Source organism: Mya arenaria, chromosome 4 (genome assembly GCF_026914265.1).
Source record: "Mya arenaria isolate MELC-2E11 chromosome 4, ASM2691426v1".
Lineage (NCBI taxonomy): Eukaryota > Metazoa > Mollusca > Bivalvia > Myida > Myidae > Mya > Mya arenaria.
This window is the reverse complement of record NC_069125.1, coordinates 79,883,536-79,901,285: the sequence shown is the minus strand read 5'-3', so window position 1 is coordinate 79,901,285 and position 17,750 is coordinate 79,883,536. Positions and strand designations below refer to the sequence as shown.

The window sequence follows — 17,750 nt, the reverse complement described above, 5'->3', positions numbered from 1 at the left end:
GTTATGTCCTAGTGCCCGTGCCAAGACTACGTTATGTCCTAGTGTTCCTACCAAGACTACGTTATGTCCTAGTGCCCGTGCCAAGACTACGATATGTCCTAGTGTTCCTACCAAGACTACGTTATGTCCTAGTGCCCGTGCCAAGACTACGTTATGTCCTAGTGTTCCTACTAAGACTACGTTATGTCCTAGTGCACGTACCAAGACTACGTAATGTCCTAGTGTTCCTACTAAGACTACGTTATGTCCTAGTGCCCGTGCCAAGACTACGTTATGTCCTAGTGCCCGTGCCAAGACTACGTTATGTCCTAGTGTTCCTACTAAGACTACGTTATGTCCTAGTGCCCGTGCCAAGTCTACGTTATGTCATAGTTAACACACCAAAAGTAGAATTACGGTATGTCTGATATCGTATGTTCTAGCTCCCGAACCAAACATACAGTACGCCCAAGTTCCCGTACCAAGACTACAGTATTTATAGTTCCAGTACCAAGCCTACGGTTTAATTATATAGTTACCGAACCGAACTTACGGTGCGTATTTACTCCCCTTACCTGGTCGAGAGCGAGCTTGAGTTCTGCGGATTGTTGTGTTCCGGCTAGCACCAAGTCTCGGCTCGAGTCGTGCATGCTCAGGTCGTTGATGTATAGGCCCGTCTTGAACATGATGTCTAGGCTCTCCATTCTGTGTAACAAACACGGATAAAACACCGGGAAACCATTAATACTACACAGTTTATATGCATAACAAAAGTAAAAAAAAAAGGAGTTAACATTGGTTTCTAACAAAACATGATCATAGAGCGTATCAATGTGATCGGTGGGTTACAGAAAACTATTTCACGAATTAGTGTTTGCACTTATGCCTCTGCAAATGGGGTCGTCGGACGAATTCTCATTCAATAACTTGGGAAGCCATTTTTATTTATTGTTTTTTTTTAAGTGAGTTATAAAACGGTTCGCGCATTGGCGGTGGCTAGTATAGAGACAACGGTATCAACACTAAGTAGGTATTTATTTTTGCTTTACTGACAGAATATATACACATTTGGCAGCTGTATCCTCCGTATACCAAGTTAATGTTTTAGTAAAGCATAAGTTAGCATTAAGTATTTCATAGTAAAACAGTACGGTAAAAGTAGAGTCACCAAAACCTGCATTGATTGCATCGCAGTTTGATAACTAAAAAGGTCGTACAATTATTCGTGTTTTAAATGCAAATTGGATTGACATTCATCACGATGTACATCATTATGCCAACGTCTGTAACGCCTTTTTTACCTTTTGCTTCAGTACACACGATCAACCAATTGTGAAAAAGTTATTAATATACGAGAGCTACATGTAAATGATCACAAGCGCAGGAAACGCACATTACATATACAATGTTCTAGTATGTTCGTGTATGAGGTTTGCTCTGTTAAAATATTATCTTCTTAAGAAACAAACAATCAGAATAAATAACTTTGTTTGTAATAAAATGCCCCGCGGGCGTTGTCTTACATCGGCGTTCCCAGAAAGATGATGGCATCCCAGTCCTGCATGTACATCATCTGACCCTTGAGGTGTATGGCGTACCCATCCGGCGCTTCAAGCCCGCCCTCCTCCATATCCTTCTCCATCTCCCAGTCATCGTCTACAATACCACAACCGACATATACTTGTAACGTAAAACAGTGAGTAATGGGACCACGTATGTGAATGTGATTGCGTGTAGTGGGACCACGTATGTGTATGTGATTGTGTACAGTTGGACCACGTGTGTGTATGTGATTATATGTCGTGGGGCCACGTATGTGTATGTGATTGTGTATAGTTGGACCACATGTGTATATGTGATTGCGTGTAGTGGGACCACGTATGTGTATGTGATTGTGTATAGTTGGACCACATGTGTGTATGTGATTGCGTGTAGTGGGACCACGTATGTGTATGTGATTGTGTATAGTTGGACCACATGTGTGTATGTGATTGCGTGTAGTGGGACCACGTATGTGTATGTGATTATATGTCGTGGGCCACGTATGTGTATGTGATTGTGTATAGTTGGACCACATGTGTGTATGTGATTGTGTGTAGTGGGACCACGTATGTGAATGTGATTGCGTGTAGTGGGGCCACGTATGTGTATGTGATTGTGTATAGTTGGACCACATATGTGTAAGTGATTGCGTGTAGTGGGACCACGTATGTGTATGTGATTATATGTCGTGGGACCACGTGTGTGTATGTGATTGCGTGTAGTGCGTCAGTGACTTACTGACTTGAGATAAATATGACTAGATAACTTAACATATTACCACCTTAACATTGTAATATCAACTATCATTAACCAGACAACAACAACAACAACATATTTTCATGACATTTATTTTACTGTACAAAGTCGGTAGCGGTTACATCCCTTGTTTCTATAATCGATTGTTCAAATTTTACTATCGATTGTCGCCGACCTAGGCCTTTCCGATCAATTGTCGATTATAATCGATCATCGGCACAACACTACTTAGAATACAATATTATTGGCTGACATATTGTCAACGCAAATCCTAACACAGGGAGTGAGTATCGGATGAGTGGCAGTAGGCGGACCTTGAAACACCCGCGTTGAAATCTTAATGATGAAGCTTTGTACTCATTGATTGCTGATTTGAAAATTTATTGACTGAACATGTGGATTGCATTCTAAGCTATATGAAGACGTGCGACATGCTGTATAGTGCAAACCAAACTACAGAATACCTAGGTGATTCAAAGCATAAAAGTTCACCCTTGTCCACGCATTCTGTTCTGCTCTGGTAATATTCGTACCCGTATTGCATTTTAAAATACACGGGTATTTCAGTTTTTATAGTTCATGAAAGTATATGGAAAATCACATGTCTATTCAATCTTAATTTATCTTCCAAAATTCTGAAAGGAAAACTGTTCTACATGAACAAAATTGATTTAAAAAACTTGTTGTTTGACATAGGAAATCTTAAAACATATTATTTACTTGGAGATAAGCATATTTAGATTAGATAAAAAGCCAAGAATTAAGAATATTTTTTACAAACTTTTGAGTCAGTTAACATAAGTTAGAGATTGAAGAATATTATAGAAGATAAAAAATTGTGTAAGATGTTTTCATCGGCAAAAGATGGAGTTGTTACTTCCTGTAAAAATGGTGATTGTCAAAGAAAACCATTGTAGAAAAGGAAGAAGCTTATATTGTTCCTTATCAATGAAGATAATGATGTCACCAGTTGAGATCTTGTTTGATAAATTAGCATTTTAAACACTGCCGCATTTCCTGATGCGTAATGAGTATTGGTGACATGTACCAGCATAGAATTGTTTGATGTAAAAGTATACTAAAAGGAGAGGACATAATTTTCACGCAAACATTCAGTGCGAAAAATGCCTGGTTCCAAACAAAATGGTGGCTTTGTAAGTAAAAGTACTAATTCTGGTGTCATTCAGTTTCTAAGTCATTCAGGGGTCATAATTTGCATTTAGGATGAAATGGTGTAATGTAACCTTAAGTCAATTGAATAAAGGGTATAGAAGTTATTAGTAAAAATCCCAACTTGCCCTAAAACTTTAACCTGACACAATGTGCCCTAAAACTTTAACCTAAGTCAATCATGGGCCATAAATTGTATAAAGGATAATATGGAGTTATGGAGTTATGTAACCTCATTGTGTGATTGTCATGAACAACTGTGTGAAGTATTACGTGAATTGAATGAAGGGTATTGGAGTTATAAGTGGAAATGCCAAACTTTAACCGGATGCCGACACAGACGCCGGGGCGAGTAGCAAAGCCTCCATATTCTTCAAATAGTCGAGCTAAAAAGGTATGGCCAAACAGTCATGCATGTGTTTTGTGTCCCGTGCCGGGCGCATGTGTGGGGTCATGGTTGGTTACCTTTCCTGACTTTGTGGTCCTCCTGAAAGCGACTGGCGGTCTTTACAGACAGCAGTTCGAACGCATTGTTGGTGTGCGCCAAGATCTGAAAACACCCGCAGACTCATATACTCTAATATGATTTATATGGAGATGTTTACGAGTATAAATAAATAACTAAAAAGATAAATACATATAAACAATGTAAATAATTCGCTAAGATTACAATCTAAAATGATTTCTAACGTGTCAACTGGGATTAATCTTATAAACATCACATGTTGTAACCGCCAGTGGCTATGTTTTATCTCATACATATCTCATGTTGTGACCGCCAGTGGCGATGTTTTATCTTAACATATCTCATGTTGTAACCGCCAGTGGCGATGTTATATCTTATACATATCTCATGTTGTAACCGTCAGTGGCGATGTTATATCTTATACATATCTCATGTTGTAACTGTCAGTGGCGATGTTATATCTTATACATATCTCATGTTGTGACCGCCAGTGGCGATGTTTTATCTTAACATATCTCATGTTGTAACCGCCAGTGGCGATGTTATATCTTATACATATCTCATGTTGTGACCGTCAGTGGCGATGTTTTATCTTATACATATCTCATGTTGTAACTGTCAGTGGCGATGTTTTATCTTATACATATCTCATGTTGTAACCGTCAGTGGCGATGTTATATCTTATACATATCTCATGTTGTAACCGTCAGTGGCGATGTTATATCTTATACATATCTCATGTTGTGACCGTCAGTGGCGATGTTATATCTTAACATATCTCATGTTGTGACCGTCAGTGGCGATGTTATATCTTAAACATATCTCATGTTGTGACCGTCAGTGGCGATGTTATATCTTAACGTATCTCATGTTGTAACCGCCAGTGGCGATGTTATATCTTAACGTATCTCATGTTGTAACCGTCAGTGGCGATGTTATATCTTAACGTATCTCATGTTGTAACCGTCAGTGGCGATGTTATATCTTAACGTATCTCATGTTGTAACCGTCAGTGGCGATGTTATATCTTAACGTATCTCATGTTGTAACCGTCAGTGGCGATGTTATATCTTAACGTATCTCATGTTGTAACCGCCAGTGGCGATGTTATATCTTAACGTATCTCATGTTGTGACCGTCAGTGGCGATGTTATATCTTAACGTATCTCATGTTGTAACCGTCAGTGGCGATGTTATATCTTAACGTATCTCATGTTGTGACCGTCAGTGGCGATGTTATATCTTATACATATCTCATGTTGTGACCGTCAGTGGCGATGTTATATCTTAACATATCTCATGTTGTGACCGTCAGTGGCGATGTTATATCTTATACATATCTCATGTTGTGACTGTCAGTGGCGATGTTATATCTTAACGTATCTCATGTTGTAACCGTCAGTGGCGATGTTTCACCTTATAAACATCTCATCTTGTTGAAATGAAACAATTTTTGAAACATTTCTAACATTAGACGTAACTATTTAGCTAAAGTGTTAGCTGAAATTTACAAGATTCGTGTCTTTGAGGTCATTTCATTTCGGTGGGTTGGTGAAGGAAACTGCTAATGTTAATGCTTTAGATTGCAATAATATCTAATTTCCTCCGACAAACATATTGGAAGTGAAGTGGAGTACTAATGAACGTTGATATCGCCTCTTCTAAAGCAGGCGTTTACGTTTTATTACAAACTGGCAATTAAAGGTTGTAAGGGCGACTGTGGTCTTCTCGCGCTACATGTTCTACACAAGTGAACAGCAATAAAGCCATGTACACGTTAAACACGTCTAGTTATGTCATCTCGTCCAATACAGCATTGACTCAGATTCATTTATTTGCAAAACACATGCTTATTAAACAAAATATGCAAAACAAAATTGCAATTTGCAGCGGCAACATGAATGTACCTTTTAGACTAATATATTACAGATAGAAGGTCGGCACACCCCATCAAGATAAGGGAATATATAGCCATAAAGGGGCGATTACTCTAGCCAACAAGAAACTATTTCTGTAATGTATACTCACGCTAAACCAGGAGAAGGGAACGAGGGGCAGTACAACTGTGAACACCTCTGTCACCTTGCGACCCACCATATCCGGGAAGACAGCCATTAGCCCGTTACCCGCGCCTTGAACCTCTAGTTCCTCGTTAAACACAATATGGAACGGAAACAGCTCGAAAAACACATCTGAGCTTAACGGAAGAGTTTCTGAGTATTCATTTCGTTTTTCCTGGATTTCCTTGTACGCTGTATTGTCAAAATATAACTTCATAATCACGTGCGTCATATGCTCCGTCTCCTCCTCGCTGATCACGTCAATTTTTATTTTCGTGTTATAAAACAACGCGCCAACCTGTCTAATTTGACCCTTCACATAATGAACGTACCCCTTACGTTTGCTGCGATAATGAAGCGTTAATCCGGACACGGTTTCCTCTTCAACAAAAAAGGACGGTGGCCTGAGTTTGGGATAACTGAACCGTAAGTATTCATGTAGATTGTCCAATCCATTGAGGAAATCGGTCATGTGTCTTCCAAGTACTTTCAGAATTCTGTCGTAACCGTACTGGCCGACAAAGGACACAAAGCAAACACCGAACGAGTCCATGAGATCATTGTACGCGACACCGGTGATGTCGGACAGCGCCTTGGCGATGTTTGGCACGAGGTTCTCGCTATAGCGCTCGTGCGTTGCGAAGGAAACTTGCTGGATGTTAGCTATGCGGCGGACATCCAGCCACGTGGGCTCGCCGAAGTTCTCCTTGATGTAGTGCACGATCGCCTCGATCAGCAGCCCGTACATCTTACCCCCCTCACACCTGGAATCAGCGGAAACACGATGTACATTTTAAGCTTTCAATCTTTGCTTTTCGATTTTCAAAATGAAATCTTCAAACAAGATTTATTTAATTTTAATAAAGCTTCGAAATTAACAAAGATTTTAGGTATATATGAAACGTTAAGGCTAAGATCAAACAAAAAATGTCTTCCATTGCTATTTGTATCATGTTGAGTTCTTGAACTTGAATTATGTTCGTATACAGTCATATACATATATACGAGTTATGACTTTTGATGGTGCCTATCAAAATGTACGTTATGAAGTTCAGCTCTAACAACATACTGGAGGACGAGTTTCATTTTCTGTTTACATGTGTTATGACAACCTTTGGAGAGACGCATGGAGAATTCCTGGTGTACACTTCACGTTTCAGGAAAATTTCATGTTCAAAGTCTGTCTTGTATCATTAGTTTGGAATAAATATGAAAATCGAGATCAGCGGAAATGGGTCTCGTGTAAATATGGGAACAGAGACCAGCAGAAATGGGTCTCGTGTAAATATGGGAACAGAGACCAGCAGAAATGGGTCTCGTGTAAGTATGGAAATCGAGACCAGCAGAAATGGGTCTCGTGTACATATAGGAACCGAGACCAGCAGAAATGGGTCTCGTGTACATATGTGAACCGCGACCAGCAGAAATAGGGCTCGTGTAAATATGGGAACCGAAACCAGCAGAAATGGGTCTCGAGTAAAATGGGAACCGAGATCAGCAGAAATGGGTCTAGTGTAAATATGGGAACCGAGACCAGCAGAAATGGGTCACGTGTAAATATGTGTAAAAATGGTAACCGAGACCAGCAGATATGGGTGACGTGTAAATATGTGTATATATGGGAACCAAGATCAGCAAAAATGGATCCCCTGTAAACATAAAAACTATGACGTTTGTACCCGTGACTCATAATATAATGACGGTGCCCAATGTGTGATATGGTTCGAAGCCCAAGGTGATTTCGTGGGTCTTTTTTGGGTTTCTTTTGATGTAAAAACATAAATGGCATAATGTAAAAATGACAAGTTCAAAAATAATTTAAAAAACAACAACAGAGTCTCTGTGTTCGTACAAAACAGTTATGTTAACAATGATATCCATTTGGTTCTCAGGTATGCACAGTCACCTACACTGCTGACGACATACAGGCAATGACATCTTCAATATGAAATTACCAGCACGGTAAATCTGCTTTTTGATTATTTTAACCTGCATGAGATATGGCATTCAATAAAAAATAAAAATACTTAAAATATATTTACAATGACCGAGTGCTGTATCCAGGCATTTAGATAGCTTCCAGTACAGGGAAACATGATCATGAGCAACTGAGCGTGTTTTTGGTGCATAATTAATTTTTGAACATAAATAATATTTATCTTTTCAATCAGTGATATCACCATGTACATTATTGATGATTATAAATGTTGAATTCTATATAAATAGACATCAGCACTTTGCAACGCCATACTTTATGACTCTACCTGTTGTCATTCGATAGAAAATACGACATATACCGTTATCATTCACACGTATACTCAAAATTATGTTCTACCAGAAATACTTGCTAAAAATAATCGTTATCATCTCGATATTCCAGCCCTTTCACTGAGCTTGCACCTACACAGCATAACCAAATCGAGACAAAGAGGAGAGAGAGAGAGAGAGAGAGAGAGAGAGAGAGAGAGAGAGAGAGAGAGAGAGAGAGAGAGAGAGATGATATAACTTACTGTTCATTATTAAATTAAAAAATGTATATGAATTAAATAAATATATGACTTTAAACACAGACTGATAACTATCAGTATAACATTGTTACCAGTATCACATAATCATATACTATAAAGAACAAGTTATGATATAAAAACAACAACATATTTATAAATATGGACTAGATAAAAAATTAAACCTTAACTAATTAAGAATATAAAAATCAGATTCCATCTCCTTCAGAATGTGAGCTCACCTATAAGATCAATAACGGCTGACTGCTGATATAATGAAAGAAATGCAATGGAAAACTGGAGAAATACTGCCTCCTCATTGTAAAACTATTATGTTGACCACTTATACTGTTTGGAAGCATATCCCCATAAGTATGGTCTAAGTTGTCTACATCTTTATTACACATTTAACAAAAAACAAGATCAGTAAAACGAGCGAGGTTATTCAATTAAAATTGTTTATAAAACGAACAAAATCAGTTTGTGCCGCCTAATCTATCTGTTTTCATTTCTTGGTGAGATCATAGAACCGAGACATGGACGCGTTATCAACATGATTTTGTTTTAATGCGTTACATAGAGCATTGTTTAAATGTTTACTTTGTCTATATAAACAAGAGGCCCATGAAGATCTGTGCTCTACTGGCATGACGTTTTTGTTATTTTCTATCAAGAGCATGTACGCATGAGTAATAGGCAGCTCATTGATAGTTCACTTAGTGTTAATTATGTGTGCCGTCTTTACAGCCTTATAACATATAACATGTAATGTGAATACGCAGGCTTAATTAATAACACAAATGTTGCCAAAATCGAGGGCAACAATCCAGTCATTCATGTACGGCTCATGTTTTATCGAAAGAAACCGATGCATTTTGGAAATCTATCTATTGTCCAATTTTGGGTGAAAATCAAATAAAAACTAGCGGCTCTATTCTGTTTCAAAGCTCAGTTGTAGCAATTTGGTCAATTTCAAGGGGCCGGTACCCAGTCATGCATGGAGGATTCTGGCTGGTTTCCGAAAGAATCGTGATTAAATACAGCCCCGATGCTTTGCAGAAGGGTTGTCGATAAAAATTTGCTAGTTTCGGGAACCTTTCGGGATCATATATCAATAAATGGGCGGAGCTTTGCCATCGGGCCCGTTCGGCATGTATCCGCATGCATTCGCGGAGCGGCATATGAAAGGTTGCGGTATAAAAGCCGAAACCTATCCGAAGTAGCCAAATGCGACGCAGAAGAATACCGATAGTTCCGGAATCGGCTCCCGATCGTGTGGAAAAGTTGCGGTAACATTGCAGATCATGCCGAAGAGTTGGCGATAGAATGCTGAAATATTGCGGAGTTGAGAGTCGGGGTATATAAACGATGCCGAACTATTATTTTGTTATCAGTTGCTAGTGGGACACCATGGGGCAATGATGTTTGAGGCCTTCACCTTGTACTTCAGTTCAAATCCAAGATGAAATGGATGCCATGCTTGCCTTGGCATTGTTTTTGAGACAGAGAAGAAGAAGACGTCATCGATGGTGGGTCCGCCCCTGGCTCACAGACGACAGGAGGCTTCAGTATGGACAGTACAATACATTGATACAAGAACTTTCCGAAGATGCCGAGTTAATGGCGATGGGTTCCCGAACGTCGCGAATGGTTCCCGTTAAGGAAGGACACGGAAGGGTTCCAGAACATCGCGAAGACATGCCAAATCTTCCCGATTTTGCAAATTCCGCTTTCGGTAACCCTTCGGGGGCCTAGTGGACGGCAGGTATAAGTTACGTAAATATTGGATAATAAAAAAAACACTATTGTCTTCACAAGCTCAATTATAGCATTTCGATAAATTCAAGGGCCATTATCCAGACATACATAGGTGGATATGGTTTTCGAAAGTAACCGAGGTCTCATCAATATTTTACTACTGATCTAGTTGGTGAAGCTCGATAAAGAAATGAAGGCTCTAACAACTAAGTTTAGACAACATTCGGTAATAAATATAGTATACATCAACAAGAGGCCCAAGAGGGCCTATGCTCTACTGGCATGGCTATTGTGGTCATTTTCAATCCAGAGCATGTACGTTTGAAGAATAGGCAACAAATATATAGTTCACTTTTTGTGTTTGGGTTAGCTGAAAACGCTGCACGTTCAACATCTGAAGACAGAAAGTATTGTAAGCAGATTAGTTGCATGAACTATTTTAATATGTGCTATGTAAAGGTAATCTGAGGGTAAAGTATTTGCTTTCCAAATTGTACTCATGGTCTAAATTTCATTTCTGTAGCTTTAAAAATAAAAAAGTTGGTCAAAAGGTCAAAGTCAAGGACATCCGAGGACAACATTGATGCTCGTTTGCAAAACTGTACACATGGTCAAAATTTCATTGCTGCAGCTTTAAAAATTAAAAAGTAATTCAAAAGGGGTGGGACCAGCTTTTGCCCAAGGGGCATAATTTCAAATGTTATGCTAGACGGTCATCACATGATGCTCCACAACAAATATCAAAGGTATGGGCCTTCTGGTTTGAAACAAGAAGATTTTGAAAATATTTCTTAAATAAGTCTCTAGGAAAATTGTGACACCCAGGGCAGTGCTAGTTTTGACCCAAGGGGCATAATTTGAACAACCATGGTAGTGGACCACTAAATAAAATAAAGCCTTGTTCAAAATAGCAAGGATTTGCGTAGCTGTTTCAGACAAAAAAGTTTTTAACAATTCCTAATTTAAGTATATACCAAACCTGTGAACCGGGGGTGGGGGGGGGGGGTAGGGCGGGGGAAGGGGGGATAATCCAGGCATGCATTGGCAGATCTGGCTGGATTTCAAAAGGAACCGAGTTCTAATTGATATCTAAATACTGTACATGTTTCATCGAGATACAATCAAAACTGGAGACTATATCATGTTCACAAACAATTGTTTACAGATGAAAGGATTATTTTTTATTCTTTCAAGGCCCATAATCCAGGCATGCATGGGCGGATCTGGCTGGTTTTCAAAAGGAACCGAGCTCTACTGGGTATCTAAACACTGTACATGTTTCATTGAGATACATTCAAAATTGAAGACTGTATCGTGTTCACAAGCAATTGTTTACATACGCACGGACGCACGGACGCACATACTACGTACACATTACCATCGCATAAGCAAAGGCCAGTAGAGCTAAAAATCAATAAAACCTTCAAAAGCAAGGGAGAAAACTAATTGAACTCTCTGTGAACAGGTTGTCCCTCTTAGAATGTTCATCCTTGTACCAAAGGCAAGGGATGGTTCGACAAAAAAACAAACAATAACAAATGCCTTCTCTGTTAACTACTGACCCAGTTTGTTGAAGAGCGGGAAAGAAATGAAGGTTCTACTTTGTCTACAAGGTTTATTATAGTAGTTTTGACAATTTTAATGTCCATGATCCAGTCATGCATGGGAGGCTCTGGCTGGTTTAAGAAAGGAACCGAACTCTAGTGGATATCTAACTATTGATACAATCAAACTCACTGAAGCAATTGTTTACGGACGCACGGACGACGGACACTACACCATCGCATAAGCTCTTCTTGTTTTTGGCTAAAAACTGATACTTGAGTTAAAACTTCTTAACAATGCTGTACTTAATAGACGAACTTGATAAATCAGTGTCAAAAAATGACCTAAGATACTTGATAACTCTTGAGACTTGATGGCATGGCCATTACAGTGAATGTTAAAATTAAGTATAGTGGATTTCAACTTTGGATTTCTCCGCTTATTAAAGTATTTCAAACATTAAATGAAACATTAAACACATCTGGTGTTTTGCGGTATCTTTGATTCGTTGCATCGATTCTTTTTCTTATACGTTCCCCGAGTTTATCATTGGTTGAAGACACTGATGCATAGGTTCGTTTACAGATTAATCATTCCGATTCCTTTGATCTCTTCACCGCTTCACAAAGGGTTTCCTGGATAAAATGATACTTAGAAAAGCTTTTACAAAATTAAAAATTCAACGCATCATCAATATTTATTTAGTCTTTCAATTTTAATATGTATCCTTCTTAAACATCTACTGGTTTCTATTGCCTATTATTGACCACGATTTAGAAATTTTGAGGAAACGTTGTAAATAATGGACACATACGTGGATGGCTTCTTCACGAGTCGATATTTATCGAGATATATCGAGTATACGCTTTGTAGATCGGTCACAAAACTAGAGACATACAACCAGAGACATTCAACTAGAGACACACAACTAAAGAAACACAGAGATACACAACTAGAGACAAACAACAAGGGACACTCAACTAGAGACACATGATCAGAGACACCCAACTAGAGACACATAATCAGAGACACTCAACTAGAGACACATAATCAGAGACACACGACTAGAGACGCATAATCAAAGACACACAACTAGAGACACATAATCAGAGATACACAACTAGAGACAAACAACAAGGGACACTCAACTAGAGACGCATAATCAGAGACACTCAACTAGAGACACATAATCAGAGACACACAACTAGAGACACATAATCAAAGGCACACGACTAGAAAAACTTAACAAGAGACGCATAATCAGAGACACACACAACTAGAGACGCATAATCAGAGACACACAACTAGAGACACATAATCAGAGACACACAACTAGAGACAGTTTATCATAGACACACAACTAGAGACACTCAACTAGAGACAATCAACTAGAGACACTCCATTAGAGACACTCAACTAGGGACGCACAACTAGAGACACTCAACTGGAGGTACCCAACTAAAGACACACAATGTTGATTAAGCAGATCGCCCCTTATATTCAAAATCTCGGTGAATCCTGACAAACTGAAGATACATTCGATACGTTAGTCTGGAAGACTCGTGGGAAATTCTTAAGATCCGCCACTGTTGTTATGCTGCTACAATTTTTTAAGAATTGTTTAAACGTAGTTATTCTTAGTGCCATTGGACATAGTCTTACGGGCATGGGATAGCCAATCTTGGCCTTTCTTGGGTTATCATGAATAATCGTAACTTGACTTTATTACGATTCAAAAAAACTTTTCTACGATTGTTTACGAATTGCTACCTAAATGAGAATTTTCAGTCGAGGAGAATGTTGGGTAGGGACGAAACCTAGCAGGTGCGGATCCAGGAGTCGACGTTAGAGTGGGGCTTAAATTAAGGGTGTTACCTTTTGACTTTCGACCCTCCCTCAAAGCCGAAATCTATTTGCTTGAAAGTGTTGTTTTTTCTCATTTATTTTTTACACAGAATACAAAACAATTCACATACATTAAAGCATTAATAGCATTAGAACTATTATATGTTTTTAATTTATTTATAAGCCCTAATCCCCCCTCCTACACACACGCACGCCTGCACACAAACACACACGCATCCATTCACACGTACACTTTCAGTCTCTCAAGCTTTTTCCCCTAATGGATTTTACAAGCTACGTATTGTAGTTAGTTATACATATTTAAAGGTGGAAAGGTAATAATAATCAATTATTGTTATAATTTGCTGAATCACATACTGGTTATAATGAGTAATTTATGACCGTATTATACGTTATGTTAGAGTGCTGAATTTACTGTGACTTTTATCTAAGGATCGAGGTTTAAAAATTTCAATTTCTTCTCGTGGGTATCATATTTATCGTTTAACAGTGCGATTTGCGATTCAATTCTTTTTCTCAATGTCAAATACTGTTTGTATGAGTTAAAAGTCGGTATAGTGTTTTTATATTTCATAGAAAAGATATAAAATTTCAATAACACAATTAAGAAATTACATATGACTGTGTATCTTCCATTTCACTGAATGCCTACACATGCTTCTTGTTTTGTTATCATAATATATATGGATTGCGAAGCTATATAGATGTTAAGTTCTTCCCATAAAGGTTGTATCTTCTGGCAGTCCCAGAATACGTTCTCTATTGTTCCTGTTTCTATGCTACAAAAGTCACATAGAGGTGTTGATTTTATTTTACATTTATAAAGATATTTATTTGTCGGTATTATTCTTAATAAAAATGTATACTGAAAAATGCGCAGACACGTGTCTATTGTAGTAATATATGTTTGCCTGTAAATTGACTTCCATTTTTTGCCGTCATCTAAACTTGGAAATAATGTTCGCCATTTACTTTCTGACGACGGTTTTAAAATATCTCTTTGCTGTAATGAATAAAGGAATTTATTAGTTCTAAGTTCATTAAACTTGTAGTAGGTCTTTGCTCTATAATCGTAAATGTGTTCAAATAGCTTAATACCCTTCTGATACCATTCTTTATAAAATAAGGTGCGACCATTTTGTTTAAGTAATTTGTTATTCCATATCACCATTTTGCTTATAGTAATTTTATTATTTTCATCGTGATTACTTTTAATATTTACCCACGACTTCAATACGTCGTTCAAAAAGGTTTTTTCTTGAGAAATGTGTTTAATTTTGTTTTGGTCTAGATTGGATTCAGAAATAAGATCGTTTCCATATTTCTTTAGTTTTTCGTGCATGAATATTTTCCAATCCCCATTATTATTTGGGTCTAGATATCGTTTAATCCATATAGATTTTAGTGAGCCTAGGAAGTGTTCTATATCTGTTAATTTTAGACCTCCATATTCATAGTTTTGACATATTATATTTCTTTTAATCTTATCAGGTTTCTTGTCCCACAAAAACTCAAAAACTGCTTTGTTAATGTCGTCAATTTTTTGTTTACTTGGATTAGGAAGAACTGCAAAAGGGTATATTAGTTTCGGAAGTGCAAAGGTTTTAACGACCGTAACTTTTCCCATGAGTGTGAGCTTTCTGTGCTGCCACTGTTTTAAGCAGATTCTGAATTCGTTCACTTTGTTTTCTATGTTCTTTTGTATATTTAGTTGTCTATTGTTTGTAAAAGTCATGCCTAGTGTATTTGCGGTGTCAGAAGTCCATATAAAGTTTTGAGTGTTGCAGAAGTGTGTATTTGTATTTTTCAATGATCCCACTCTAAGGACTATAGACTTATGGGTGTTGAGGTTTAGGCATGAACAATCAGAGAACATTTCTAGTGTCTTCACAAGAGTTTCAAATGATTGTCTACTACCATTATTAAAGAAGGTTGAGTCGTCTGCAAAAAAAGTTTGTTTAATAGTTTGATCATTAATTTCAATCCCTTCAATTTGAGAATTGTTTGCAATATAGTTAGAAAGAGGTTGTAAACAAATTATAAACGATGTCGCAGACAAGGGGCAACCCTGTCGAACGCCTTTCTTTAGTCCAAAAGATTGTGAAAGAGTTCCATTATTAATTATCAAACTTAGAATGTCATTGTAAAATAGCTTCGTCCAATTCAAAATGTCAGGTCCAAAATTGAATGATTTTAGACATTCGTAGATGTATTTGTGGCTTAAGCTGTCAAAGGCCTTCGCAATGTCAGCAAAGAACAAGAGCCCAGGTTTATTTTTATCTTCTAGATAGTCAATGACATCAAAAATCAATCTAACGTTTTCTCCAATATAGCGACCTTTGACAAACACAGATTGAACATGGTTTATTATTAAGGGTAACACTTTTTTATTCGATTATTTATTGCTTTCGTTGCAATTTTATAGTCTACGTTTAATAATGTAATTGGTCTCCAATTTGATAATTCTTCAATTTTTTAAGTTTTTATTTGGTTATGGTATAAGTGTTATTATACCTTGTTTTTGAAGCGCTGTTAAATGTCCATTAGTAAAAGAATAATTTAGCGAGTTTGTTAAGTATTTTTTTATACTATTCCAGAATATCTTATAGAAGTCTGCTGTTATTCCGTCAGATCCAGGGCTTTTGTTGCATTGCATATCTTTAAGAGCAGTTTCGCATTCATGATATGTTAAAAATCCTTCGCTGGCCTCTTTTTCTTCTCCAGTTAGTTTTCTATTTGGATTTTCTAAAAAGGTCTTCATATGTTCTATATAAATATTTCCATTCTCTGCGTAAAGTCTTTGGAAGAAGTTCACTTCTTCGCGAAGTATATTTTCTGTTCCAGTTATGATTTCATTTTTAACTGTAAGTTTATATATAGATTTTCCTTCTGCGCGTTTCTTTTCTAGATTTGCAAAGTATATTGTATTTTTTTCATTGTTTTCTACATGAATTGCTTTCGACCTAAGTATATTTATATCTAATATTTGTTTTTTTAGCTATAATTTGTATTCTGTTATTGTGTCAAATTCATCTGTGTTGTTTGTATTTAATTTTGTTTCCAGACATCTATATCGTTTTGAAGCTTTGCGTTTTCAAGATTTTTTTTTTTTTTGATTTTTTTTTTTTTGATTTTTTTTTTAGATAAGTACTATATTTGATTGTTTCATTTCTAATTGAGCCTTAGATTAATTCCCATAGTACATTTGAATTGCATAAAATTAACAGTTTCTTCAATACATCTATTTATATTTTCTTTAAATCATTCGTTTTAAGATTGAATTATTTAGTTTAAGATATCCAGGTCCTTTTTTACCTTTATTGTATTCAAACCTATAAGAACAAGTGAGTGATCGGTTCTGTAGCTTGGTTTTATGTCAGCTTTTGTTAGTAAGTTGACCAAGTTTTCGGAAATTAAAAAGTAGTCAAGTCTGCAATGTATATGCGTTTTACTGTTTGAGTGCCAGGTATATTGTTATTTGTTTGGATGCTTTAGGCGCCAGGCGTCATAAAGTTAGTAATGAATTCTCTATTTCTCTTACGTTTACCTGTATTTCCATTTTTTATCAATATTTTCATTTAGGACTGTATTGAAATCGCCACCAATAATGTACGACTTATCATCATTATTTAATATATAGTTCTCTAATTCTTTGAAGAACTGTGGGTCATCCTTATTGGGACCGTATACGTTGACTAATGTTTTAAAGTGTTGGCAGGGGGAATGGGGTTAGCAATTTCTAGTCCGAAATGGTGCATTTTGGGCGTACTTTATTACTTGTTCTTCTATATTGAAATAAAAAGTAAACTTGGACGATTTGAGGGGAGGGGGGCACTGGATACACTTGTGCCAAGAATGCCACCGAGGCGGATTAAACGAACACAATCAAGTGGAATTTACAGGATACAATATAACGAAATTTAATGCGGCAAGTTTTAATTTCCGTTTAAATACCATTCCAAATTCATTGACAACGCAAGACAAAACCAGGTAATAGTTCAATGTCTAATTATAATTTGTAAGTAACCCCTTGGACAATGCTGTTACAAACAATCGAACATGCAGCACCAACATTAAAAATTCGTTCATGTCACAGATAAATGA

The 17,750-nt window shown here is 37.1% G+C and overlaps 1 protein-coding gene across 2 annotated transcripts in view; it reads right to left on the bottom strand.

Moving 5' to 3' along the window:
• The window catches only part of LOC128231803 (soluble guanylate cyclase 88E-like), a 100,799-nt gene that overhangs the window by 24,909 nt on the left and 58,140 nt on the right, over positions 1-17,750 (bottom strand). For both annotated transcript variants that reach the window (XM_052944998.1, XM_052944999.1), the window contains exons 2-5: positions 5,942-6,737; positions 3,913-3,997; positions 1,503-1,635; positions 555-684 (exon numbers count right to left, since the gene is read on the bottom strand). In XM_052944998.1, the coding sequence (XP_052800958.1) occupies positions 555-684; positions 1,503-1,635; positions 3,913-3,997; positions 5,942-6,737 (1,144 nt within the window). The remainder of the gene's footprint in view (positions 1-554; positions 685-1,502; positions 1,636-3,912; positions 3,998-5,941; positions 6,738-17,750) is intronic.